The 25,259-nt window shown below is 40.2% G+C and overlaps 2 protein-coding genes across 6 annotated transcripts; one reads left to right on the top strand and one right to left on the bottom strand.

The window, feature by feature from the left end:
- Positions 1 to 1,351: 1,351 nt before the first annotated feature.
- On the bottom strand, positions 1,352 to 16,598 carry cdhr1a (cadherin-related family member 1a). 5 transcript variants are annotated; one of them, XM_028989173.1, is made up of 18 exons: positions 16,302 to 16,598; positions 16,160 to 16,165; positions 15,710 to 15,805; positions 13,258 to 13,403; positions 13,135 to 13,185; positions 12,961 to 13,050; positions 12,672 to 12,758; positions 10,040 to 10,159; positions 9,674 to 9,817; positions 8,696 to 8,774; positions 8,462 to 8,562; positions 8,033 to 8,236; positions 7,256 to 7,408; positions 6,985 to 7,149; positions 5,684 to 5,751; positions 4,361 to 4,589; positions 4,006 to 4,260; positions 1,352 to 2,491 (listed from the first exon to the last, which is right to left on the bottom strand). In XM_028989173.1, the coding sequence occupies exons 1-18, from the start codon at positions 16,360 to 16,362 to the stop codon at positions 1,949 to 1,951; spliced, it is 2,598 nt and encodes an 865-aa protein (XP_028845006.1). In that variant the 5' UTR covers positions 16,363 to 16,598; the 3' UTR covers positions 1,352 to 1,948. The 5 variants fall into 5 exon arrangements, with proteins under 5 accessions (XP_028845006.1, XP_028845005.1, XP_028845010.1 ...); XM_028989172.1 differs by having other exon boundaries at positions 15,710 to 16,165; positions 16,302 to 16,424; XM_028989177.1 differs by having other exon boundaries at positions 15,714 to 16,165; positions 16,302 to 16,424.
- On the top strand, positions 13,118 to 24,877 carry chst3a (carbohydrate (chondroitin 6) sulfotransferase 3a). Its single transcript, XM_028989178.1, has 3 exons — positions 13,118 to 13,282; positions 23,238 to 23,429; positions 23,524 to 24,877. The coding sequence occupies exons 2-3, from the start codon at positions 23,319 to 23,321 to the stop codon at positions 24,700 to 24,702; spliced, it is 1,290 nt and encodes a 429-aa protein (XP_028845011.1). The 5' UTR covers positions 13,118 to 13,282; positions 23,238 to 23,318; the 3' UTR covers positions 24,703 to 24,877.
- Positions 24,878 to 25,259: the final 382 nt, after the last annotated feature.

Here is a 25,259-nt window from a genome sequence, read left to right as displayed (position 1 = left end):
TAAAGTAAGCATAATTCATAGATAAAATACATTTCCTTGGGTATGTGTTGGTAATAAACATGTAACTATTCTTTACAGATCATGCATAATGCAGTGGATCATGACATTATTATATATTCATAATTATGTGACAGCATGGGCTTGTTTAAGAAAACAAAAACAAAACAAAACATCACGCTTATATTTCATATAGCATTCTGAACGCTGAGTGATGATGAGAGCTTGGCTTAAAATAAATAAATAAATAAAGCCACTCTTTTATCTATTACATTTTAGGTAGTGGCATCCAGGGTCACCTGTTTAATTCTGTATGTTTTGAGTTTAGAGTTGTTTCTGTCTTACTCATTGATAGAGAAATTAGAGAATTTTCTAAAAAACATCCCAGCTACTGTTCTGAATGCATTCAGCATTATCATTAACTCCATCATCTTTCATCAATGTGTGTGAAGCATATTGACTGTCTCTTGATGCCTCAAAAAAATTTCCCAATCCACAAATTCAATTTTTCTTACCTTTCTTAGGCCCTTTCTGTAAAAAAAGAAATAACAAAACATAATTTGCAAGTTTTTTTTGTATCGTATCTGAAACATTGGGCAGTAACAAACATAATCATGCTCTGCACTGGGACTGCAATTCCTATTTTCCACTTCATCATCTGTCTCTACAAGACCCTCTGTGTCACTAAAATTGCCATCAAGCAAGTGAAATTAATGGACAATATTTCAATCTGTTAATTGCATAATTCATTTATCAAAACACTGTATTGTGGACTGTGGAAGACAACTTTACGTAAGATCCAGAGAAAAAAAAAGGCCATTGAGGGATTTATTACTAAATCTCCCTTTATACCGGCTGTATGTGAAAACTGTTGTGATGCAAACGGAAGAAACGTCAGATAGTATACAAAAGGGTTTTATTCAAAGTTTATGTCTCCTGGTAATGCAATGGGTCTCAGAAATGCATGTCTCAAATATGACATGCATGGCATTATATGGCTAAGAGACGTGTCCAAAGCCTGAATAATCCAAGTCCTTTATTTATCAAAAATGCAATTAAAATTATTCACCAACTCACAGAAACAAACTTTAAATGAAATATACAAGGTACAGGAAAACACATGATTTTTTTTAGCTTTGATGCTAATTTAACCTTTACATCTATTTGAAAGAAAATGATTGATACTATAAATATACAGATATAGAAAGATAATGCAAGTGCTTTAAAGTTATTTTGTATAATGCACATTGATGCATTAAGTCATTAATGCAATTCAGTCACTACACATTTATAAATTTCATTTATCTTCCACCATTTATAAAATGGAAAATGTAATTTGGCATTTAAAACCCCCTTCAAAAGGTAGAGATGAAGGAAATAAAATCTAAAATCTAATGCATTACTGGATTAAACAGACCCAGATTAGATGATTATCTTTGAGTTGCACTCTACACTTACTAAAATTTGCGAAGAAATATATATTGCTTCAAGGTTTGAAAATTAAAATGTAAGACATTTGACAAATTTGTAAAGGGACATTGTGTGAGCAAATAACAATAATAATACAACAATATAAAATATAATTATGCAAGAGCAAAGTGAATTTATATTACTGCATGTAAAAATGGGATTATTTTTAAAAAAGAAAGTTAGACATTTTCTTGTTATTCCAGCCACTGGGGATGCAAGTCCGAGTAAATGAGGAGAGTTGCATTAAGAAATTTTCATATATATAAAAAAAAACATTCAATGGCAACACCACCAGTGACCATCCAAAAATGAGACAATTCAAAGTAAAGATGATTTCCCACTTTCTTAGGTTTTTGTCCAATAATAACCTGGGACATACCTTGAACCTGATATGAGGTGATGTTTGCAGAAACTACATGCTGGACAAAAGCTGCTAGGAAGACTAGCATAGTTGAAATATTCAGACTGACATGTATTGACGTTAATACTGATTTGCCAGTCTTCTCTGCTCCAGTCTCATTTTGAGCTCAGACACCAATGCTGTGTTTACTTGGCTCTCTTTGGTTTTGATGGGTTTCTTTTTAGGTTTGATGGCCACAGACCCAGAACTATTGGACCTCGCCCAGTTACGTTCACCAGAAGTGTGATGGCAAGGGAGTGGTGGTGGTATAAAGGGGGCACAAGGAGGTGGGGGAGGGTAGTAGTGAGGTTGATACTGTGGAATCATGTTGTTGTTACAGTTGACATTGTCAGCAGCATTTATCTCTTCCTTCACATGGAACTGTTCATCTTCATTGTCAGTTCCTTTGGGAGCCCATTGTCTACGGTGGTTCGGCCTTTTCCGGATGATGCGACGGGAGGGCAAGATCTTGTTTGACTTTTTATTGCGCAAGAATGAGATCGTGGAGATCAAGACTGTGACAACAACCATGATGCATATGAACCCAGCGATCATACCTAGAACTTTGACTGGGTTGTCCCTACTTTGCATCAAAAAGGAAACAAACGGCCCATTGAGTTGAGTCTGTAAAAAAGCATAAAGGGAAATAAGATCGATGGGGTGGAAGTAATAAGCATTAGAAGGAAAACTTTGACCAAGAAACATGGTTAGATTACTTTAAAAGGAGGAATGTTTATGATCACGACTTCAAATGACAAGATCAGAAGGCTTAAATGGTGACACCTAATACCATTTCAAATGCAATAGATATGATATGGTGTTTTCAATTTTCATTGTGTAATTCAAACAACTGCATTCACAAAAATCTAAACTAGGTCAGAGGCATAAAACAAATCTGTTCAATATGTTCATTGTACATATTGAGCTCTTTTGCAGCCTAAAAGTTCTAACACAAAAGGCTTTAGAATAGTAGGCTCAACCTCTAATATCTGTGCATACACTAACAGGGACTTCAGAATAATCTTTCTGAGCTTGCCCTGCGGCTGAACCCAGGACTTTTATAAAATATACAATTACAGTAAATGAGTGGAAATGACTGTGCTAAAGCATTTAACCCATTTATCCCTTACTCTTTGTGAGCAGTGAGCAGCCATGACAGGCACCCAGGGATGTTACATTGTTCAAGGGGATCTCAGTTGCACCTTGGCAGTTGTGGATTTGAACCCACAGCCTTCTGGCTACAAGTCTGTTTCCTTAACCACTAGGCCAGTTCTGACCATATACAATATGTTATGTTATTCTTGTCAGGAGAACAACTGCTGAAGCTTTTTAAAACTGAAACATACTGGAATCAATTGTTTTTTTCCCCCTTTGCAGGGTCTGTTATGCATGTTAGAGAAAAATTGCTGGAGAAAGATAATCAGATTATAAAAAGTGCTCAACTGAATTCATATGTTTTGAAGCCAGCATGTGCAAGTCTTTATAGATCCTGAAATGTTGCTGCATGTCATGCCATGTGGACAGAAGAAGGCGCAAACACTTGACATATGCCAAGAAGGGGATTTTAAAGGTCCCCTGACACAGCCACTTTTAGACAATCCCACAATGAGATTTCCCCAGGACGCGCCGTTTGGGTGTGTATAGCTTTAAATGATAATGAGGTGGAAAGAGGCAGGACAAGGAGAGTGGCCTATAGAAGTTGAAGGGGCTTTTACAAAAATGAAATCATCAACACCATTCACCAACCACAATGTTGCCGGGGCAGTGGTGGCCTAGCGGTTAAGGACGCGGCCCTGTAATCAGAAGGTTGCCGGTTCGTATCCGGATCCGCCAAGGTACCACTGAGGTGCCACTGAGCAAAGAACCGTCCCCACACACTGCTCCCCGGGCGCCGGTCATGGCTGTCCACTGCTCACTCAGGGTGATGGGATAAATGCAGAGGACAAATTTCACTGTGTGCACCATGTGCTGTGCTGCTGTGTATCACATGTGACAATCACTTCACTTTCTCTTTAAAAATGTTTGCCGCAGACAGGAAGTGTGTCGCTATTTTTCCAGAGATGCTGCCTTGGCATCTCGATACAGTAGATGTGATTTCATAAGTTGGCTGCAGTAGCACTATTCAGCATACATCTTACCTCTTCTGTGATGTCAATCTTCACCATGGCGGTGGTACTGAAGGAAGGAGACCCTCTGTCTCTGGCCTGGACCACCACAGACCACGTGCAGTCCTTCTGTTTGGTTATGTTCTGAACAATGTCCATAGACTTGATGAAAGATTTGAGCTTGATCTCACCAGTGTCAGCGTCAATGTCAAAGATGTTGTCAGGGTCAGCCTTCATGATGGAGTACTCAATAACGTTATTGGGCTCCTCTGCATCATCATCAATGGCCTACAGTACAACACACACCACATCAGAAATTATTAAAATATTTTTTAATGTATTATGTGATTTTTTTGTGTTCTGTACAATGATCATTTGTTTCGTTGACCTCAATTTTGACAGGTGCTCCAATGACCATGGTCTTTTCCAGAAAGTTGTCATTGAATTCCGGTGCATGGTCGTTCAGATCCAAAATAGTGACAAAAACTTCTGCCAGGCTGTACTTGCCCTCTGTGTCCTCAGCCTTCACATAGAAATTAAACTTGGACTTCACTTCTGCGTCCAGGCTGGCCCAGGGTTGGGTGTAAATAATTCCTGATTGGGACTGAATGAGGAACCTTAAAAAAGAATAAAAACTGTCCATAGGTCATTGTGTATGATTTAAATGTAAAATGCGACTCAAACACCAACTTTTTAACATATTTCTAAAACTGTATAAAAAAACAATAAAACGAACTGGTTTTGGCATGATCCAGAAGTCTATTTCCTCTCTAAATCCCATAACCAGATTAAAAGAGATAACAGCGCAAAAGGCTGACTGTGATGTCTGGACAACACAACTGAAGCTGTGTAGAGGGTCAGCAGCAAAATAACATGAATTTAAAATCCTAAACACAGATGTACTGTTACAATCACTTTACAGGCCCTTCAGTGTCACTTTAATCCGAGTGCTATCTCCTAACAAATTGAAAATGGTTAAACATAAAAATAAATAAATAAATATAACATGTCAATGAGTTAAATTCAAAGCAGGGAACTATTGGCTTCTTTGTCAAGGTAGATGGTGGGGAAAGCTTATTATACTCATTATACTGATTATTATACTGTATCTTAACACCAGGAACATTAGATATGGGTGCTTATCCAGCAGTGTGTGACACTTACAGACCAAATGCCATTGGAGTTCATGTGGTTGTGGTGAGTGGACAGAAAGAGGAATGGAGGGACCCATGCTATTGCACACATCTGCTTCAGGTATAAGCTTGTAAAGAACCTTTATTTTTGTAAATTCCTACGTTTCATTTTTTAGAGTCTATCAGATATCAACAGACGTCATGTGATGACGTTACACAGTGACGTGAATCTGCTAGAGATTTTGAAAGGCTTAGAAGTTAAGAGTTGCATTTTTTTTAGTTTTTTTTTGAGAAGTTGCATGACAGAGAAAACATTTCAGCTATTTATATTCATCTAATAAAACGCAGGGCAGAGAAAATAAAGCCAAATCCACAGGAGCTGAGCCCATGCTCAAGAGAATCTGTTGTAAATCCAAGTGTCTGGGTCAAAGATAAAATACAGCAATAACAGAAGGTAATTCTCTACAGGTTGCGACAGCATACAGAAATCAGACTCACTGCTTTGGGGTAACCAGTTAAAATACACACACATACACAACAAAATAAAGACACAATAAAGGGTATTTAACTGTACTTACATATCTGATCCTGAGCCATGTATAGAGTATTTTACTTCACCCCACAGACCTGAATCAGGATCCACTGCCTGTAAACACGGAATTAGATGAAATAGAAAAGGTGTGATGTATACTCATTTTCTGAAAGTGACATACTACAGCAAGTAATGACCCAAAACATAACTCCAATCTATGCTAGAACTAGCTAATGAAAAAGAAGAAGACAGCATGAAAACATTCTAGTGGCCAGCACATTCTCCAGATTTAAACCCCATTAAACTTCTTTGGGATGAACTGGACCGAAGAGTGAAAGCAAAGCATCCATTAAAAGAACTACACATTAAGGTGAACTTCAGTAAAAGAGAAAAACTTTCTGAAGAATATTTGATTTCCACTATAGAAAGAACACTATGAGAAGTCGACTGTTTAATTCAAGTTGGTTTATAAATAAATTCCAGGTTTTCCTTCCTAACCACAATTTTGTATTTTTTTTGTATGCTTTCATAGAATTGCTTGAGTTTCAATAACAAAAACTGGGAAAATGGGGGGTGTCTAACACAGAGATTATGTTTAATATATTATACATAGAATATACAGCCCCTCTTGTTTTATAAACCTGCAGTTCTCAACTGGGTAATGCTCTCTTTGATTTTTATAGTGTCATTCAGGGACAGAGCAGTAATCGCTAATACACAAGAGGGTCTGTACATCTGTTTAGTTGTAGATCCACCCTAAATTTAATAGGACACTGTAAAATCCTCATTAATACTACAGCATGATATGGAAATCCAGAGATCAGCAACACAGACCACTCAGTACTATTAGTCAGTAACTGCATGTTATTAATGCAGTGGACATAACGAACATTGCATGTAATTAATACAAGCACTACAGGAATAAATAAATGGAATAGAACTCTGTGTTTACCCACAAAACATTGGAACTTTAAATGGTATTTACTTTTTGTGGTGTGCATGAGTTAAAAACTGTGAATACTGAGAATGTGGCTGGAGCTTTGCACAGTGGCTATTCAGGGTATGAATACAGTAGCTGAAAATGTTGATCATGAAAAATGAACATCTGCAAATACTCGTGTTACACAACAGAATGAAAACGATAACCATATGGCAGCTTACTCGGGTTTACAGCCCTTTTGCACTAATGGAAATATTTTTATATTTAATCTGCCCCCAAAATTCACTGTTTAGTGCATAAATAGACTGAAACTAGTACGTAACATTCTTACTGAGCCATGAAAGGCTCTCCCCTCCTATAACCTCCCTATTGCTGGTAATTTTAACAGGAATGTTTTCACCACTTACAGTCACAGACACCACATTGGAGCCTCCAGGTGAGTTTTCGGGAATGCGAGCAATGTAATAATCAGAGGAGAATTTGGGGGCATTGTCATTGGTGTCCAGGAGGTGAATGACAATGTCTGCCGTTGCACTGAATCTCTCAGGCGTGTCGATTTCTACTGCAAGCAGCTGAAAATGAGAACATAGGAATAAAAAGAGTACAACATGCATGTGATGATCAGGCACAATAATGAGAAAAATACACAATGGCTGCTAAAAAAGAATGTGCAGGTACCTTAAATGTCAGCATGTGGAATTTCTCATAGTCTATGGCTGATGAGTTCTCCACTAATATAGAGACTTGGGCCTCATTCAGCACAGTTTGGGGCACCACGTGCAACATGCGGCCTGGACCCACCAGGCGCAGGTTAAACTTTGCATTTGCTCCCTGGAACAGATATATATGAAATATAATAACACATACTACCTTACCAAAATAACAATATTCATACAACTTTAAATAATTTTTCAATTAAATGTGTATAATATATACACTGGTCTCCATAGCAACACAACAAATTTTGCTAGACGTGCAAAAAACACCTCATCTCAACTGTTACGACACCGTGACAGCCAAAAAAAATCTGTATGACAATGCAGGGCTAAGCATTGGTGCTGTTGCAGGCAGAATTAATTACATAACTATTATTGGAGTGGGACTCCTCTAAGCTGCTGCTACATTCATAAATATTGCATTGGGGGGGATTTACTTATTTAATGCTGTGTATCATTGTGCAATGCCAGACTATAAGGAGCTAAAAAAAAATGAGGAAATGAACACCTGTTTTTGGAGACTCTCTATTTATGTAACATTCAAAAGAGCATTTTCAAAATGACCCTGAGCAGACTGTACAGACTGACATTACATCATCATAATAATGGTTAACACACTTGAGGAAACAGAAATTCAATAATTTTCTGTACACGTTTCTAAACTCAGGCTCAAAAACAAACTGTGAAAAATGATATATTTATCATACAAATGTGGTCCTGAAGAAATGTATGTTCTAACCTGATCAGAGTCATTGACAGAGATCTTCAGGCCTCTGAGGATCTCTCCATCAGTGGGGTGCTCGTACATTGTCAACTCAAACATGTTCTTAGGACCATTCTCACCATAGAAAGTAGGAGGGTGGTTATTAAGGTCAACCACCTGAATGGTAACTGTGGCAATGGAGGAATCCATCAGGTTTCCATCTGCATTGACCTCTGATGCCTAGAGAACAGACAGGATTAAGTGTTGGTAGGTGCCTCACCAGATGGCACCAGATCACGGGACTGCCTGGCGCTGAGTGTTCTCAAGTGATGTCAGTTGAAGTGTGTGCCTCTGGCCATCGTGCCATGCTGTCCTTTAGTTATTTGATTTATTAATAAAAGCACAATATCACAAAGTTGAGGGCTTGTGCCTACTCAATTACCGGTGGCATTACAGAGTGCTTACCTTTACTTTAATGTTGAACATTTCTTTTCTCAGGTGTGCTGGGTAGACCCGCAAAGTTATACAACCATTTGTTTTGTTAATACCAAAGACTCCATCAGCTCCTTTGAGTTAATGGAAATTAAGAAGAAAGAAATTGTTATATAGAATATTTATTTATCAAATTAGCTGTATAAGATACAGTTACATCTTAAATGACAGAAATGATATATTTCTCAATATTCATGTTCATCTTACCACTGTCAATTGAATAATGAATGGGGTTCGCATTTCCTACATCGCCATCTTTGGCAAAAACTGTGAATATCTCAGAACCCTGAAAAAAGACAAATGTATGAAGCATGAAACAGAGTAAAATATGAAAAATAATTCTAATGGAATGTTGAAAGCCACTTGAACCCAATTGCTTGAAGTTACTGTTACTACACTTTAAGGTAAAGAAGCATTTAAAACTTGATCCCCATGTAATTATCATTATTTGCTCTATAATTTAACCCTCTGCTTTTCTCCCTCCATTGTCACTTCTCTTGTGTGCATTTGTGTTTTGGTCATCGTGCCCTTTATTATTTAGTTTCCTCCTCATTAAAACGTCACAATGTTGTGCCTTCTGCCTCATCTCTGGCATGACATACAGCCTCATTTATGCCTTGTATTTTTCACTGTCTCAATGGGGATGTGCATGCTAAAAAACAAGCCATAGTTTCTTTAGGCTTTTCAGCAGTCTTGTGGCTTTTCGTCATACAAGGTAGGAAGGAAGAAGTTACTTTGAGACTCAGATACTTTTGCTATGTAAATACTGTACTAATTTAAAATGTTAAAGACATCACACATATACATAAGCTCTGAAACGTAGATTAATGAATTTGACACCTAAAATTTCAACCTGATTAAATTCAGGCCCAGATCCGAAGATGTGAGACCCATGTTAAGGTGTGTCTTACTGCGCAGAGTGCAGCAGAGCAAGGCTGTAATCAGCTGATGATTCACCCACATCTGTGCAGCGTCACTAATCCTCATATTATCTGGGTTTTCGGAGTCTAAGAAAATTAAATGCACTACAAAATGCTGCCTCCATGCTTATGTAGATCGTACTAATGCAGTGGCTTAGCTCAATAAATCTTGAGGCCTTGAGGAATCACGTTGCACCTAAAGTCTGCAACTACTTCAGTGCTTCAGTGTTTTTTTTCTGGCCACACACAAAAAAGGAAAACTCACTGGTGAGGAAACTTCATAAACATATCCAAAGTAGGGTGTCCCGATGAAGACTGGTGGAGTGTCTTGAGTGTCAATCACATTGATTGTCAGTGTAGCCGATGATGACATCACCTGTTGTTTTCCGTTGTAAATGCCACCCCCATCCTGACAACAGAGGTAAGTAAGGTACAGTAAAATAATACACTACAACTGTACAAACTTCCACCAGGCAAAGGTTGATATTGTAAGGCCATATTTGTTTGTGGACTTATGAAACACTGTACGACACTGTAAATAAAGAAATTAATTGAAATGCAGCTGACATCACTGTGACAGGTGGCGTTGCCATCTGCCACATACTGGCCATAACCTGCACAGCCTTCTCACCTTTGCCACCACAGTGATGAAGTGAGTTGTTGCCTTTTCATAGTCCAGAGTCATGCCAGGCTTGAGGCGGACTATTCCACTGTGTCGGTCTATGGCAAACTTGACTTGGGCATCATTGCTCTGGACATTGAGACAAAAACATTTTGGAACTATTCTATTAGATGTCAACGTGGCATGCATTGCATCATCTGTACAAGTGTTTTAACTGTAAATGGCCAAGAAAGCTCTCCTCATGCAGCTCTCCTCATGTCCTCATGCAGCATCCTACTTCACAGTTACCATGTCCACAATAAAAAAAAAGGAATTCACTGCCACTATCCAAAGAGGATTTTCCTTAAGCCCCCAACGCAGTAAATGTAATTGTAATTTAATCCGGCACTCTACACCAGACTGCACTTTGAGCCTGACACTAAAAAGGCTTCTGTGTTATTATTATTACTTTTGTTATGACCAAATTGCTCTTTCAGAAGGCTTTTTACCAGGAGTTTTTCTTTGTAATCAGTCATTTAACTGTTCACATAGAGGAGCAGTGGATTCATAATTAAAGGGATGTGTGGGGTACTGTCCTTCAGTCCTTCAGATGTGGGTCCAACAGGCATCTATCGAATGATAACCAGCTTGTCCATCTTTTTAATTAAAGTGCAATAATTGTGGCAAAACCAAACATTTTGCCAAGGTATGCAAATCACTTAATTGTGAAGAGAAAGAAATTGTAGTTCTGCTACTTTCTGTGCACTTTGTAGATTATGTTAAACGTGCCCAAGAGCTAATTGTACCTATTGGAGCTTCGATTTCTCGTTTTCCTGTGGCAATGTACAAGCAATATTTTGCTGACTGACTGGTATCGAAATTTTCACTCCTCCATTTCTATGCCACGTTCCAAGTAAACGTGCCAGTAGAAATGTGACGTTGTACTTAGGTACATGTGAACTCGGTTTTTTAATATTTAATAAATTTGCCAGAACGTCAAGTAAACTTTTTTTTTCACATTGTCATTATGGGGTGTTGTGTGTAGGGGAAAAAAAATGTAATCCATGCAGGTGTTTGTCAAAAATAATGTATTAGTTAAGCTTGTGTTACACAGGTACACATTAGAGGTACATTAGATGTCTCTTGCTACTGTTCATTGCTGGTCGAGATGCAGACCTTTTTATTAACCTTGGGAATTCACCTCAGTGTTCGAAATGGACATTCCACCCAGCGCTAATGCTAATGCCATAATGCTATAATGCTAATGCTCTGCGTGCTGTACAGAGCTATTAGCAATCTGCAGAATGCACACCCTGACGGACAGTTCTATCAGTATGTGGACTTTGATCGTCAGATGCGCAAAGCCAGTGCTGATGCATGCGAGAACCTGGCCAGCAGGAGCCATCTCTGCTCTTTAATGCTGTTTTGAGTGCATTACACTGACAGGGAGGCTGTAACCAACACTGACAACATCATCAGCTTGGACACAACAGCTACATCAACACATGCACATTACAGTCTTCAAGTCCATCTCCTCACGTTTCAACCAGAAGCTGTAGATGACTGCAGAGGTAAGTGAACTGCTCAAAGCTCGAGACTCTGTTTTGAGGAAGGGTGACAAGGTGGCGGTGACACGCAGAGCATGTGGCAGGGCACCCAGGCCGTCACAAACTACAAGACTACAACTTCTGCCGTGACAGTGACGCCTCCCTAACGGATGCGCTGGGTGACTTGCACGATTCAACACACGGAACAACGTGACTGCGAGGAAGTCCAACCCTCCTTTCAGTGATCAGGCGCTGTGTCTAACCATGGCGGACGTGAGGAAATGTCATGAAATGCTGCTGGACCAGACAACATCCCTGGAAGAAGCTCAGAGAATGTGCAGACAAGCTGGCAGATGTTCTCAAAGACATCTTCAACATTTCACTGAGCATCGCTGTTGTACCAACGTGTCTCAAGGCCACCACCACCATGCCCATGCCAGAAAATGTCATGAATCTTCTCAATTAATTCATCATGATGAAGTGCTTCGAGAGGCTGGTCATGAAACATATGAAGACCCTACTGCCCCCTTCACCCTGGACCCACTGCTCGAACCACTCCATTTCTCATCCTAACTGCTCCACAGCCCTGTATTCCAGGCTGATTAAATAAGACGGGAATCTCCTGTCACTGTCTTCCCAGTCCCATTACGTGACACAAGTGCAGAGTCACGTGCCACAACCGAGGGACTTTCCTCTTTGGATTCACAAACACACACTACCTCATTTATGTTTTACTGCACTATCCCATTTTGTACAGCGGTATTTGTGCTATTTTTACTTAATTATTCATTTCACTAATTTAGCGCCGTCTGTCTCCGTGCTGTCTACATGTTTACAAAATGTCCTTCCTGCACTGCCTGTGTCCCATGACTGCAATTTTGCAGCCCAGTTTGTCGATGTCGCACACGAGCACTTTATGTCAGCACGTTACTTTGTTTAAATGGTACGTGTAGCACCTGGCTCAGGAGAAACTTTGTTTCATTTCACTATGTATCACTATGTAACACGTATGTAGCTGAAATGACAATAAAGCTCAAATGAACTTGAACACTTGACCTAACAAGCTACACTATGCCATCAAAGTGTGTGTCAGTGGAGGTCTCCAACTTGGTTACCTGGAGGAAATAGGTGACTGAGCCACCAGACCCCGTGTCCATGTCCACAGCCCACACTTTGTAAATGCTTTTCCCCGAGGATGTGCTCTGCAAAAACAGCGAACATGAACTGGTTTTACTTGATTCTTCAAATGTGGCTCAATGAGGTGAGAGCTTTTTTTCCCACAATTTTCTGACTATATAAAAAGGCATAAAAGATTTCAGATACATCTAATAATATGTGCATTCTTTAAACTTTAAAAACCACTAAACAGTTGCAATTTATATTGATGTTTTTTATGCCTATCACCTCTGGGACATCCACAATGGCAGGCATGTTATGAAACTGTGGTCTCTCATCATTGGCATCCATGACAAATACCTGAACCCGTTCAACTACCTTGAAAGGAAACTCAGATTCAGAACACCAGAACACAGTACATCAAATTATTCTGGATTGCACACTACGAGTGCCTCTCCTCACTTTATTAGGGCCATCTGTGATGCTGACAAGAACTTCAATCTCATCCTGCACCTAAAGAAAAGAAAAAAGGCAATCAGTTCGTTGAGCTGAGGGAACGATATCTAAAGGTGATATTTGCTGTACCTCTCTGTCAAGTTCTTCAGCAAGGGTGAGAATTCCTGTTTTTGAATCAACTTGAAAGTATTCTTTAGATCCTGGCTCAAAGGTCAGCCCATACCTAACTGGTTGACCTTCAGGGTCAGTTCCATTTAGAATGTAAACAAGTGTTCCTGAAAGACAAAACGTTGAGTATTTTAACTACCCATACGCTACAGTTCCCTGCTGTTCATTAACGTTCATTATTCAAGGACCATTGTTTTTCCAAAAATTTATCATTTTAAATAATAAGTTTGATATGGTGATGTAGTTTAATCTGCTGATGCACTAAATTCTGTACTAGTGTGAATTTGGTCCGTTTTATTGTTTCTTTTTTTCTTTTCTATGATCCAAAGGGGGAAAGAAACGAATTGCATTTACTCACGTAACTGTAATTGAGTCGTTTTTTGTAAGCAATTTGAAAAAATTGTAACTTTATTTTTGAAAGAAGTAATTACTGAGTTACTGAGTAAAACAAAAAAAAAGGTGCCTGAACTGAAAGGAAATTGCTCAGGCATCCGCATGCAGCATTCCCACTGTTTTGTTGTTGGATGATGGCTGGTGCTGAGGTAGAGGTGATGAGGAGGTTGAGGATTGGCAAGAATAAGAAGAGACATTGAATTCCCAAGGAACAGAGGACTTGGAGCAAAAAGGAAATCCTTGGCCATTTCTCAGACTGTCACGTATGCGGGCGTGGAACAAAACCACAAACAGAAGGTCAGTGTCCACATTAATGCAGCCGTGTTGTCCTGCTCTTCGATTAGGACCACCCCTGGTTGTCACACAAATAGTCGCTGCAGGACTATTATATAGGACTATAAATATTGGGTGCTGCAGGAGGGGCATAAAGCACAGAGTAATCATCTTCTGTATGATTACAACTTGTTTGACACATATGGAATCAGATTTGTGACTTTAAACCAAACTTTCTTAATTTCAAACATAAATAGGACATTAAAATCTGAAATACTTTGGAACAAATCTGATTCCATAGACAAAAACAATGATAACTTGAGTGCTGTTAAGAGAATGTTGCTCAGAAAATTAGCATCAGTTTTTCAATGCTGAGTGTCTATGGCATAAATTTTTACAGCTGTTCAGTGAACAGTCGTTCATATTTGGTTATCACATGATAACTGCGATAAAAAAAGATAATCATTATGTGAGAATATTCAAGATTCAAGATACAATGTGACAAATTCTCTACAGACAAAAAGATGCCTGCAGACGGCTCTTTGTGTTCATACGCAAATAAGGCTTCATCATGCAATGAAAAATGTGCCTGCCCCGTTGGACAGAGCTGTCATCATTTAAAATGTCCACATTAAATGTGTGAAAGCATGTGGTGATAAGTAGAGTAGCCTGTAGATGCTTTTTACCTGTATATCCCAAACAATACATTGCTCAAACTGAACAAGAGATTTACCGCCGTAGTATTCAGTGGGGCAGGGCGCTTTATTTAATTTCTTATGTCAGTAGTCAGTGTGCTAATTTGTTAGTTATGACAACTGATATGATTTATAGAAAGAACAAAAAGCACAATTTGTTCATAAGGAATTGTTGAACAATTACACAGTTTTCGATACTTTGATTTTGTGATGCCCCGGGGTCAATGGGCCATCACAGCCGAGGCACCTAATCAAGGAGTCCTGAGTGATCGCATCTGCTGCCCATGAAGCATGATTAAAAGAGGGGTCTGCTGCATTAAAGTAGACTGTTGACTTATGCATGTTGGTTCTTAGCTCCTGGCAATCACCACATGCCCTAGGGATTGTTTTTGTTCTTCCCCTGTTTTCCCTGGTTTTGGCCCTCGTGCCGCTTTTGTTGTGATTATTAATAAATCCCTTTCCTTACCAATGTCTGGATTCTGTGCCTCCTTCCCCCTCCAGCCCTTGGACATGACCGATTTTGGCTTTATTTAGTCTTTTTATTGTAATTTTTCAGTTGGACCATTCAATACAGAATTTGGCCCTTTTGTGGCCAAGTGTGCTTAAAATGTTTTATGGGGTGTTCTAAACATAGTTTGTACATTATAGCACCTGAACGTTGAATAAAAACAACTAGTCCTAGATTGGACTTATGACTAGTCCTTTTTTACATCAAGTAATTGAATGTAACTTTACTTTTACTGAAGTAGATTTTTTGATGGGTACTTTTACTTTTACTTGAGTAGAATTTACTTACTTAGAAGTAAAAAGCAGTTGTTGCTGTTAAACATTAGCTCACACTGAATCAATTTGTAACTAAAACCACAGCACACAATAAGTTCTGTGTTGCCTGATGTGACTCTTAATCAATCCAGTTTACCAGACATACTTGCATACAAGATATATATTACATTATTACAACTTTTGCTATTATATTTTAACATGTGTTCTTTTTCCGTTGCTCTTTATTTAAGAAAAATTAAATAAAATATATTTATAAAAGGAATTCATACCCACTGGGGTGTCTTCTGACAGACTGAATAAGGCCATATTTCCGTTGTTGCTGTTGGCTCCATTATCATAAAAATAAGGGGCGTAGTCAGCTTGTGCTGCCAAACACACACACACACACACACACACACACACACACACACAAGCACATAATGAGAACAAAACACACATCATCTTTTCACATGACTTCAATTTATAAGTTCTTGCCATCTGCATTATTGGTTGAAAATATTGACCTCTGCTCTCTCTATCCACTTGGCAAGGATTACAGTTGCACTTACGTCACAAGAGTTAAAATAACCATCCTTTTCAATACATTCATTTTCTTCTATTGTACCGTCTGTCTATACACATCAAGGCAAGGATATTACTGTATTATATTATATATAGCATCAATACTCATTTGTACATTTAGTTCAGAGTTTAGTCCAGAGTTAAGTCAAAGTACTCACTTGAAACTGTATTTATTTCATGCAAAGAAAAAGAGGAGAAAATATGACATGATTATCTTTTGCTCTAGTACGAAATGTTACTGTCATCGTTGTAGAATGCATCAATCATCAAGGCAAAGGTGGGAAAAGAATAGTGACTTACCAAAATAAAAATGTGAAAATGTAATGATCAGAGAAAATAGTATTTCCTTCACATTCTTCATTCTATAGAATGTAGCTGCAGAAGCATAAATAGAAGATGTCCAGAACACGCGAATTGCAGAAGTCCTTCTCAAGGTGTTTCTGCTTGACTACGGGTGGCCGAGGCATATGCCAGCCAGCTAATCCAATGACACGTCTTAAGAGGCCAGCAGTCTTCATACCTTTCCAGAGGGCTATTTCAGTGGTACCGCACTGCTATTTCAGAGGAGGACGGCGAGCGATACTGCCTTGCACGCCATACAATGAAGCCTCATTCACTTTAATTTAATCTGGGGGTAGTAGCCTGGTGATTAAGACACTTGCCTATGAACCAGAAGACCACAGAGACACAGGTTACTACCATTGTGTCCCTCAGCAAGACACTTAAACCTGTGTCCGAGTGTTTCCAGGGGGACTCTCCCTGTAACTACTAATTGTAAATTGTTCTGGATAAGGGCATCTGATAAATGCCATAAAATGTGAAATATGAAAGGTATATTGGTGGATGTACAGAGAAATTCTATTCATCTTGGCTCTACAGGATGAAAACACTTCCCCCAAAATGAATCAGATATTTCCATTTATTTGTGACAGACCTGTTAAAAACTCTCTGGGTGAAGGCCAGAGAATTTCATTCTTATCAGGTTCAAACTGGTAAGGCAACATTTTCTTTCATATCAGATTTTACCTTAAGATAAATTCTCAGAGGTCTCTGTTCTGTAATTATTGCAACTTAAAAAGCCCTAAATAATAAGCATAAAAACATGCATTCACAAATTACACACACGCACAATGATACACTTGTTATAACAACCCTTCTTAATCTCTAATTAGCTTTGGTCAGTGGTCCAGGCCGTTTCAGAGACTCCTTTTAAGCCTGGTGGTTGCATAATTATGGCGTGTGAACCGTAACACTGGGACCTGCGGTGGTGACCTATATAAACAGGCAACGTGCACTGTTTCCTCACCACAGCTCGTATCATCCATCTCAGATATTTTATTACAGAAAAATTTGGCCACCTCAGAAACCACAAGCAAAGACTGGTTTCACTGAGCCTGCAAGCTTATTTCAGATGCATATCATAGTGGCATGTTAAAGACCATCAGGGGTACAAAGTATAGTGCAACTAAAGCAGCGATCATTATTATTGCATATAGGATGACGGGGTGCATGGTCTTGGCTAAAACATTTCTGTATTGAAGCCATATGCAAACTGTTCCTGTGGCTTATTATGTTGCCAGTGAGGCGGGTCAGTCCCCATGGAGCAGAAGAGGTTTAAGCATTCTGGCCCACATATGCAGTGGCCATGGCAGTTATTCGCTTGTGGGTTATCTGGTTGACATCTGGTTTCTCTGGCCACAAGTCTACCACCACTGTCCCTATTTAAATACGCGTTTCGTGGACCTTCATCAACATCACTGTTGCGCCTTTGTGTTCACGTTTAATTTCAGTGGAGCAGGCACATGGCTGGCAAGCAGATTAACCCAGTGTAATCCTTTATCATCTTGTGGTGCACGAGGACAGTCTACAGGGAAACACAAACAACGTGTCTGTGTTACATAGACGGGGCCGCAGTATACACATCCCTCAGAGACACAAATCTCAGTGCTGCACATGTCCTGTATCAATCTGGGGGAGCTGAATGTTTCACTAAATCAGTCTTTTTGGATTTTCACAATGCCGTGAAATAAACTTGATAAAAAAAAACAAAACAAAAAAAACCGTCACAGCATTTAGCGCAATGGCTTCGTTAATGACATTCTGTCACGACTCCCGGCCGGCACCGGTCAGCCTGACAGGGCTCTAATCACGGATAGCTGCCGTTGATTAGGCGTTCGTGATCAGAGCCCTGTAAAAGGGAAGCGACTGCAGCAGCACTGACATGGCGAGACTTTCGTATTTACTGTTTGCGTTTGTTTCATCCTAGTTTGATGCTTCACGCCTTCGGGTTCATTTAAGTTCTTCCCTTGTTTTGTTCCTTTTGCCACTCATGCCGTTTTTTTTGTGTTATAATAAAATCCCTTTTATTATCATGTCCCACTTCCTTTCCCTTTAGCTCCTTCATTTGAATCCAATGTGTCTTTTTCACAAAACAGCACTTGAACAGCACTTGAAGTGAAGTGATTGTCACATGTGATACACAGCAGTACAGCACACAGTGAAATTTGTCTTCTGCATTTAACCCATCACCCTGAGTGAGCAGCCATGACAGACGCCCGGGGAGCAGTGTGTGGGGATGGTGCTTTGCTCAGTGGCACCTCAGTGGCACCTTGGCGGATCGGGGTTTGAACGCAAAAACATTTATTAGCCTTTCATGACCTGTGACAAATGCGACTATAGTAATACAATAATACAGTTTATATGTGTATTTCATCGATCCTTACTGATACTAATAACATAAGGATATACAGTAAATAACCCTGGAATTTTACTTTGAAGATTTACAATAAGGGCGGGAGATTGATTTGAGCCCTGCACAGATTTTTAATCATAATTACATGTTAACATAGCTTACCAAACTACTATCCGAAATACTGGCATGATGTTAGATTAAAACATCATAATCCAGACATGGTTTTGCAAAGTCACTGCGATGAGGAGTTGGGTGGGGGAGCATTCTGGGGATCACATGCAACACAGAATACAGCAGCACAAGAATCGCATTGCAGCACATATGCCAAGTATTTTATTAATTACACAGCTCTGTGCATTTCAGCCGATTGGAGTGTAGCAAATGAATCATTCAGGCTGTTTTATACCTTTCTTCAGCTTCTCCTGTTAGCGGTCGCCAGAGAGTTTTAGGGTTAGGGTGTCTTATAAACTAATAAAAAAAAGATCAGTTGGCTTCTGGAAATGTTAAGGTAACATAGGTACAGGTGAACACAGCACCCCAAAACAGAATAACAGACAGAGAGAGATAGAGAAAGAGAGAGAGAGCGAGATGGCCATGTCCTGATGAAAGAGCAGGTCCACCAATGTTCATTTAATAAAAACAGAATGATTGAAATATGCTCCTGGGTTTTGTGGGTAAATATGCACACCTACCGGTAAAAGATATCAGATATAACTGAACGTAAATGAATTTCCAAACAATCAAACAATGCACAATTTGTTGATCTTTTACTTCTATAGCTCTTGGATGACACTTAGTGGCCAATAGCGGTATTACAGCAATTCACCTAACGGGAATAGATAGACAGACAGACAGATAGACAGATAGATAGATAGATAGATAGACAGATAGACAGATAGATAGATAGATAGATAGATAGATAGATAGATAGATAGATAGATAGATAGATAGATAGATAGATAGATAGATACGTTTTGTCCTTATTATTTACGACGGCGCGGCGCATGTAAATGTGAATGCGGCTAAGGGTGCGTGGTCAGCACATTACATTGTTCCTGTATCTGTATTACTTTGGCTTGGTCACCCACGGTCACGGGGCTTTTTCCTGATGAACCAGAGGATTTTATCCTCTGCAGACCTCCCCGCCTCAGAAGTGTTCCCACCGGAGCACAGGCCCCTCACACGTGGGCTTCCCCTTAAACAGAACCCCCTTGTAAGAAGCCGGCGGGGAGGAGGGGGAGACTCTCCAGACCACGTGACCCAGTTTGCAGGATATCCCAGCCGAGCGGAGTTCCTTGGAATGGAATGAAAACGCAGTGATTTTCAAACAAAGCAAAAAGAAAAAGAGACAGAAAACACTGCGCGCGTCGCCCATTTACGGGGAACCCATTTTTCTTCCTTGCTGCGTTTAATGAGAACGACATATCTCGTTTTTTTTTAAAATCATGGTTTGTCTTCACGTAGAACGCATGAAAAGTTCATACAAGTGTTGGACTCTAGTATCAGTTCTCAAGTAGCAAACAGCACGACGTCCATCCGGAGCGTTTCTATATGTGAGCGTATATATATATATATATATTATTATTTTTTAAAAAAAATGAATGTAAGCAGGACCTCCTGGACCGGGACCACGTGGGAAGACAACAAGACAACGGTAACGTAGAGTTCACGTGGAGTCTAACGTGAAAATCTTTCACATTATATTATGAAAGGGGAAAAACAATCCTTAATGACAGGACATAGATAAACTACAATTGTGCAGGGGTTACAACAGAGAGAATCTGTTGTGTAAAATGTTCATTGATTAAGACTAAACTTTAAATCACACATTTACATTTTTTTAAATTCATTAATAAATTGATGAGAAAAGTAGTCGGTATGTGCAGCAGGAGAGGGAGGCTGTCATTGGTGCTCACACTGAACATATATGACCTGTTTCCCTGTGGGACCCAGCATGCACTGGTCACTAAACCAGACCAACCAGACTGAAATGCAACAAGAGAAAAAAAGCACTCCCGGGGCTCCCACACACCCCACATTGAGGGCTGGGCAGCAAGCTGGTCTGTCTGGCCAAAAAAAAGAAAAGAAAAATATGGGGAGGGGATTAAATAATGTGTGTGTGTGTGTATTGTATATACAGTGGTGGCCTAGCGGTTAAGGAAGCGGCCCCGTAATCAGAAGGTTGCCGGTTCGAATCCCGATCCGCCAAGGTGCCACTGTGGTGCCACTGAGCAAAGCACTGTCCCCACACACTGCTCCCCGGGCACCTGTCATGGCTGCCCACTGCTCACTCAGGGTGATGGGTTAAATGCAGAGGACAAATTTCAAACTGTGTGCACCGTGCGCTGTGCTGCTGTGTATCACATGTGACAATCACTTCACTTTATGTTTTTTTTTTACTTTACTTTAGATATATTAGCTGAGTTCTGTTCCTGTTCTGACATAGACACAAGTAATTCTGTTTTAAGGCTTTGAGAGCAGCCATTAATGTAATTTGTATGGGGATGATAAACAGAGTTATGTCTGTTTCTGCTTCAGCAGATCATCAGATTTGTCAAATGCTCCAGTGGCTCTTGAATATGGAAAGATCTCAGCTCAGGAGCATGCACTGACAGGTTGATGGCTGTAGCACGATAAGCTCACATAATTGGTTTATATTTACTTACAGTGTACACATTCACTGACAATTTGAACATTGTGAGTGTACCTAAATTATTCTCTGTATTTTTTATTATTTTTTTGGTGCCATTTGTCTCTCATTCCAGATCATTCAATCTGGGTTTTATTGATATTCGGAGAACTGTGTGTATGCAATAGTGCTTCAAATTCTGGTAAGAACACTTTCAAACAGCAGCTCTTCCACTTTAGAGAATATTTAGGTTAACTTGTAACCTTCTTATTGTGTGATGTATTGTTCTTATTATGTATAGAAACTACAACATAGTGAATAAAATTATTGTATTCATAGTTGGGGGTCCTATTGAACCAGAATTGATCACTTCATCGATCACTTCACTTCAACATGAATTGATCACTTCACTTCAACATGAAAGAACTTTGTAAGTTGCTCTGGATAAGGGCGTCTGCCAAATTCCTTAAATGTAAATGTACAATACACAGTTACATTATTTATTAATGAAGGAGGCCTACATATTGCCTGTAAGTACCTGAAGGCAGAAAGTCCATTCAAAACATACTCACGCTGCAAACAAGTGTGGTAGGTGGGCTCTGGAACTGCCAATCTGCTGTTAGAAAAGCTGACTTTACCTAGACTTCCAGGCGCTAACAGAGACCTGGATATCCCCTCTGAATACAGCTACACCTGCTGCCCTCTCTTCTGCCTACACTTTCTCCCACACTCCTAGCAAAACTTGGAGAGGAGGGGGGTACTGGCCTTATAATATCACAAAATTGGTCCTTCACACCACTGCCTCTCCCACATCTTAACATCTCTTCATTTGAATTCCATGCAGTCTCAGTTTCTTCTCTGTCAAACATCTTTCTCATCGCCCTCCAGGGTCACTTGGGACCATATAGGCCATGTACCATCTGCCTTTAAACAGCCAGAGTTTTTCCAATCCTAAAGAAACCCACAGCTGATCTTACAGATATCAACAATTAACGACAAGTTTCTCTCCTCTCATTTCTTTGAAGCTACATGCTGCCAGATCAGCAAAACTTTCATCAGTTCTTGTTCTCCTTGACCTCTCTGCAGCATTTGACACAGTTAACCACAAGACTCTCTTGTCTATCCTAAAGAAGCTTGAAAATCGGGGCTCAGCATGGCGGTGGTTTGCTTCCTACCTTGATGAGTGATCTTAACAAAAAACTTGGAAAGGATCCACCTCTGCCTTATGTAGACTCTCCACTGGCATTCCTCAAAGCTCAGTACTCGGTCCTCTCCTTTTCTCCCTCTACATTCAAAATACTAATGCTAGCCTACAAAGCCAAACAAGGAGTAGCACCATCCTACCTCACAGCCCTTTTTATACCTCACACTGCACCTCGTATACTCCGAGCCTCCAGTACTGCTCGTTTGGTCCCTCCATCTCTGAAGGTAAAAGGAAGACATTCATTTAGAATCTTCTCCGTCTTGGCCCCTCAGTGGTGGAATTAACTTGTAACCTTCTTATTGTGTGACTTATGTATAGAAACTACAACATAGTGAATAAAATTATTGTATTCATAGTTGTGGGTCCTAGTGAACCAGAACTGATAACTTCATCGATGGTAACATGAAAAAACGTTGTAAGTCGCTCTGGATAAGGGCGTCTGCCAAATGCCTGAAATGTAAATGTACAATACACAGTCATATTAATTATTCATGAAGGAGGCCTACATATTGCCTGTAAGTACCTGAAGGCAGAAAGTCCATTCAATTCACAACCAGATATTCATGGCGTCTAGTTTGGTGTTATAGTGGTCCAGGTGCTGGTCAGTTGGTTCACCGTGTCCTAGAACTACTTTGCTTCTGTGTCTCTGCGTGCCTCGTTATACACAGGATGTTGAAATGACTGTTGTTCATTATGTCTCCACCTTCCCAGAGATCACATCTGTCCTGTACAATACCTTGAACCGAGGAACCAGGAAGAAAAGTAAAAGCAACTGGAGATAAGCGGAGTAATATGTGGCATAGAAATGCAGTCAGAAGCATGAGGAACAAGTATCTAATCGTGATTGTTATTTGTATTGTGGCCCTTATCCTCATTGGCAATGAAAATAACATTATTTCAAGGTAGGAGGCTTTAATGTTGACAAATTCAAAATGTATTATGTATTATTCGATAAGTATCAATGTATATTTCCCATTTTTCTTGTTTAACCACCACTATCTCTGATAGGCTGACATTTCAACAGACCCCCCAGGTCACAGTTTCTGCACCCGTTTGGCTGGAGGTGGACGAAACTGACAGTCAGCAGCTCTCTGGGTCAGACGTGACCAAGTTCACTGAGACAAGCGAAAAGGACAAAGGATCCCAGAAGCATATCCTCATCCTGACCTCCACCAGGACTGGCTCATCGTTTGTGGGCGAGTTCTTTAACCAGCACGGCTCTAACATGTTCTACTTATTCGAACCACTGTGGCACCTGGAGAGGAAACTGTCTGTGGTCAACGCCTCCGCCAACTCCACAGCTACCTACAGGGACGTTCTCCAGAGCCTCTTCCTCTGTGACTTCGACCTGCTGGAACGCTTCATCAGCCCTTCACCAAAGGAGCATGTGACTTCTGCACTGTTTCGCCGTGAGTCCAGCATGGCTCTTTGTGAAGAGAATGTCTGTTCACCAGTGGTCAAGGATGTGTTTGAGAAGTACCGCTGCAAGAACCGAAACTGCGGACCACTAAACCTAACGCTGGCTTCCCAGGCCTGCCAAAGCAAGGAGCACCGGGCTATCAAGACAGTCCGTGTGGGGCGGCTGGAAACCCTCCAGCCCTTGGTGGAGGACCCCAGGATGAACATCAAGTTAATTCATCTGGTGCGTGACCCCAGAGCAGTTCTGGCCTCTAGAATGGTGGCCTTCCATTACAAGTACCAGAACTGGAAGAACCATGCACTGAAAGGAGAGGTGCCCGTTGAAGAAGTGAAGAGGCTGCAGGGAAACTGCATGAAGATCCGGATGTCAGCTGAGTTGGGTTTGGGCCGGCCCAATTGGCTGATGAACCGGTACATGCTGGTGCGATACGAGGACATTGCACGCTATCCCATGCAGAAGGCTGCAGAGATGTACACTTTTGCTGGAATCCCATTCTCCAACCAGGCCAGGGTCTGGATCCTTAAAAACACTCAAGCATCTCAGAAAGTTAGTGGTGATGTGTACTCCACACAGAAGAACTCATCAGAACATGTGGAGAAATGGAGGTTCACCATACCTTTCAAACTAGCCCAGGTTGTTCAGAACGTTTGTGGGCCAACCATGAAACTGTTTGGATACAGATTTGTGGACAGTGAGCAAACATTGCTAAACAAGTCCATCAGTTTGCTTGAAGAAAGAGATTTTCATTTGTCATAGACTGCTTTTCTTTTAATAAATCTGCTTACAAGAAAAAACAAAAAACTGAACTGTGCCACAATTTGGACCATATTATTTTAAGGTGGACTTGTATTCATTGACACTTTAGAATAGAAAACTGATTTTTTTTATGATAAAGCTTGTTTTTAAAATAATTTGCCTTAATAATTTTGTCTGCTGGGCAATTTTTTTATAGCAATATGGGGCAGACAGACACTTGAGGTTCTGAGATTGTGGCCAGCATTATGCAGACAACCTAATGGTTGGGGCAGTGGTGCCCTAACGGTTAAGGAAGCGGTCCCGAAATCAGAAGGTTTGAATCCCGATCCACCAGTGCCACTGAGCAAAGCACCATCCCCACACACTGCTCCCCAGGCGCCTGTCATGGCTGCCCGCTGCTCACCAAGGGTGATGGTTAAAAGCAGAGGACACATTTTGTTGTGTCACCGTGTGCTGTGCTGCTGTGTATCACAATGACAATCACTTCACTTTCACATTCTTAAGGGGTAATATATTAAAAACAAACTTTGTCAGCATCTATATAAAAACATTAGAAA

Source organism: Denticeps clupeoides, chromosome 8 (genome assembly GCF_900700375.1).
Source record: "Denticeps clupeoides chromosome 8, fDenClu1.1, whole genome shotgun sequence".
Taxonomy (NCBI): Eukaryota; Metazoa; Chordata; class Actinopteri; order Clupeiformes; family Denticipitidae; genus Denticeps; species Denticeps clupeoides.
Note: the sequence above shows the minus strand (reverse complement) of the source record. Positions and strands in the feature narration are given on the sequence as shown.

Excerpts from the sequence above, each read along its gene's own strand:
- cdhr1a (XM_028989172.1), bottom strand. The coding sequence starts at position 15,923 with ATGCAGATGGCAAGAACTTATAAATTGAAGTCATGTGAAAAGATGATG. Across the intron at positions 13,404-15,709 it reads GTCAGAAGACACCCCAGTGG|GAACACTTGTTTACATTCTA; the intron begins GTATGAATTCCT and ends TTTGTCTTTCAG. Across the intron at positions 9,818-10,039 it reads TCATCACTGTGGTGGCAAAG|GATGGGGGTGGCATTTACAA; the intron begins GTGAGAAGGCTG and ends CTCTGTTGTCAG.
- chst3a (XM_028989178.1), top strand. The coding sequence starts at position 23,319 with ATGTGGCATAGAAATGCAGTCAGAAGCATGAGGAACAAGTATCTAATC. Across the intron at positions 23,430-23,523 it reads AAAATAACATTATTTCAAGG|ATCTCTGATAGGCTGACATT; the intron begins TAGGAGGCTTTA and ends TTAACCACCACT.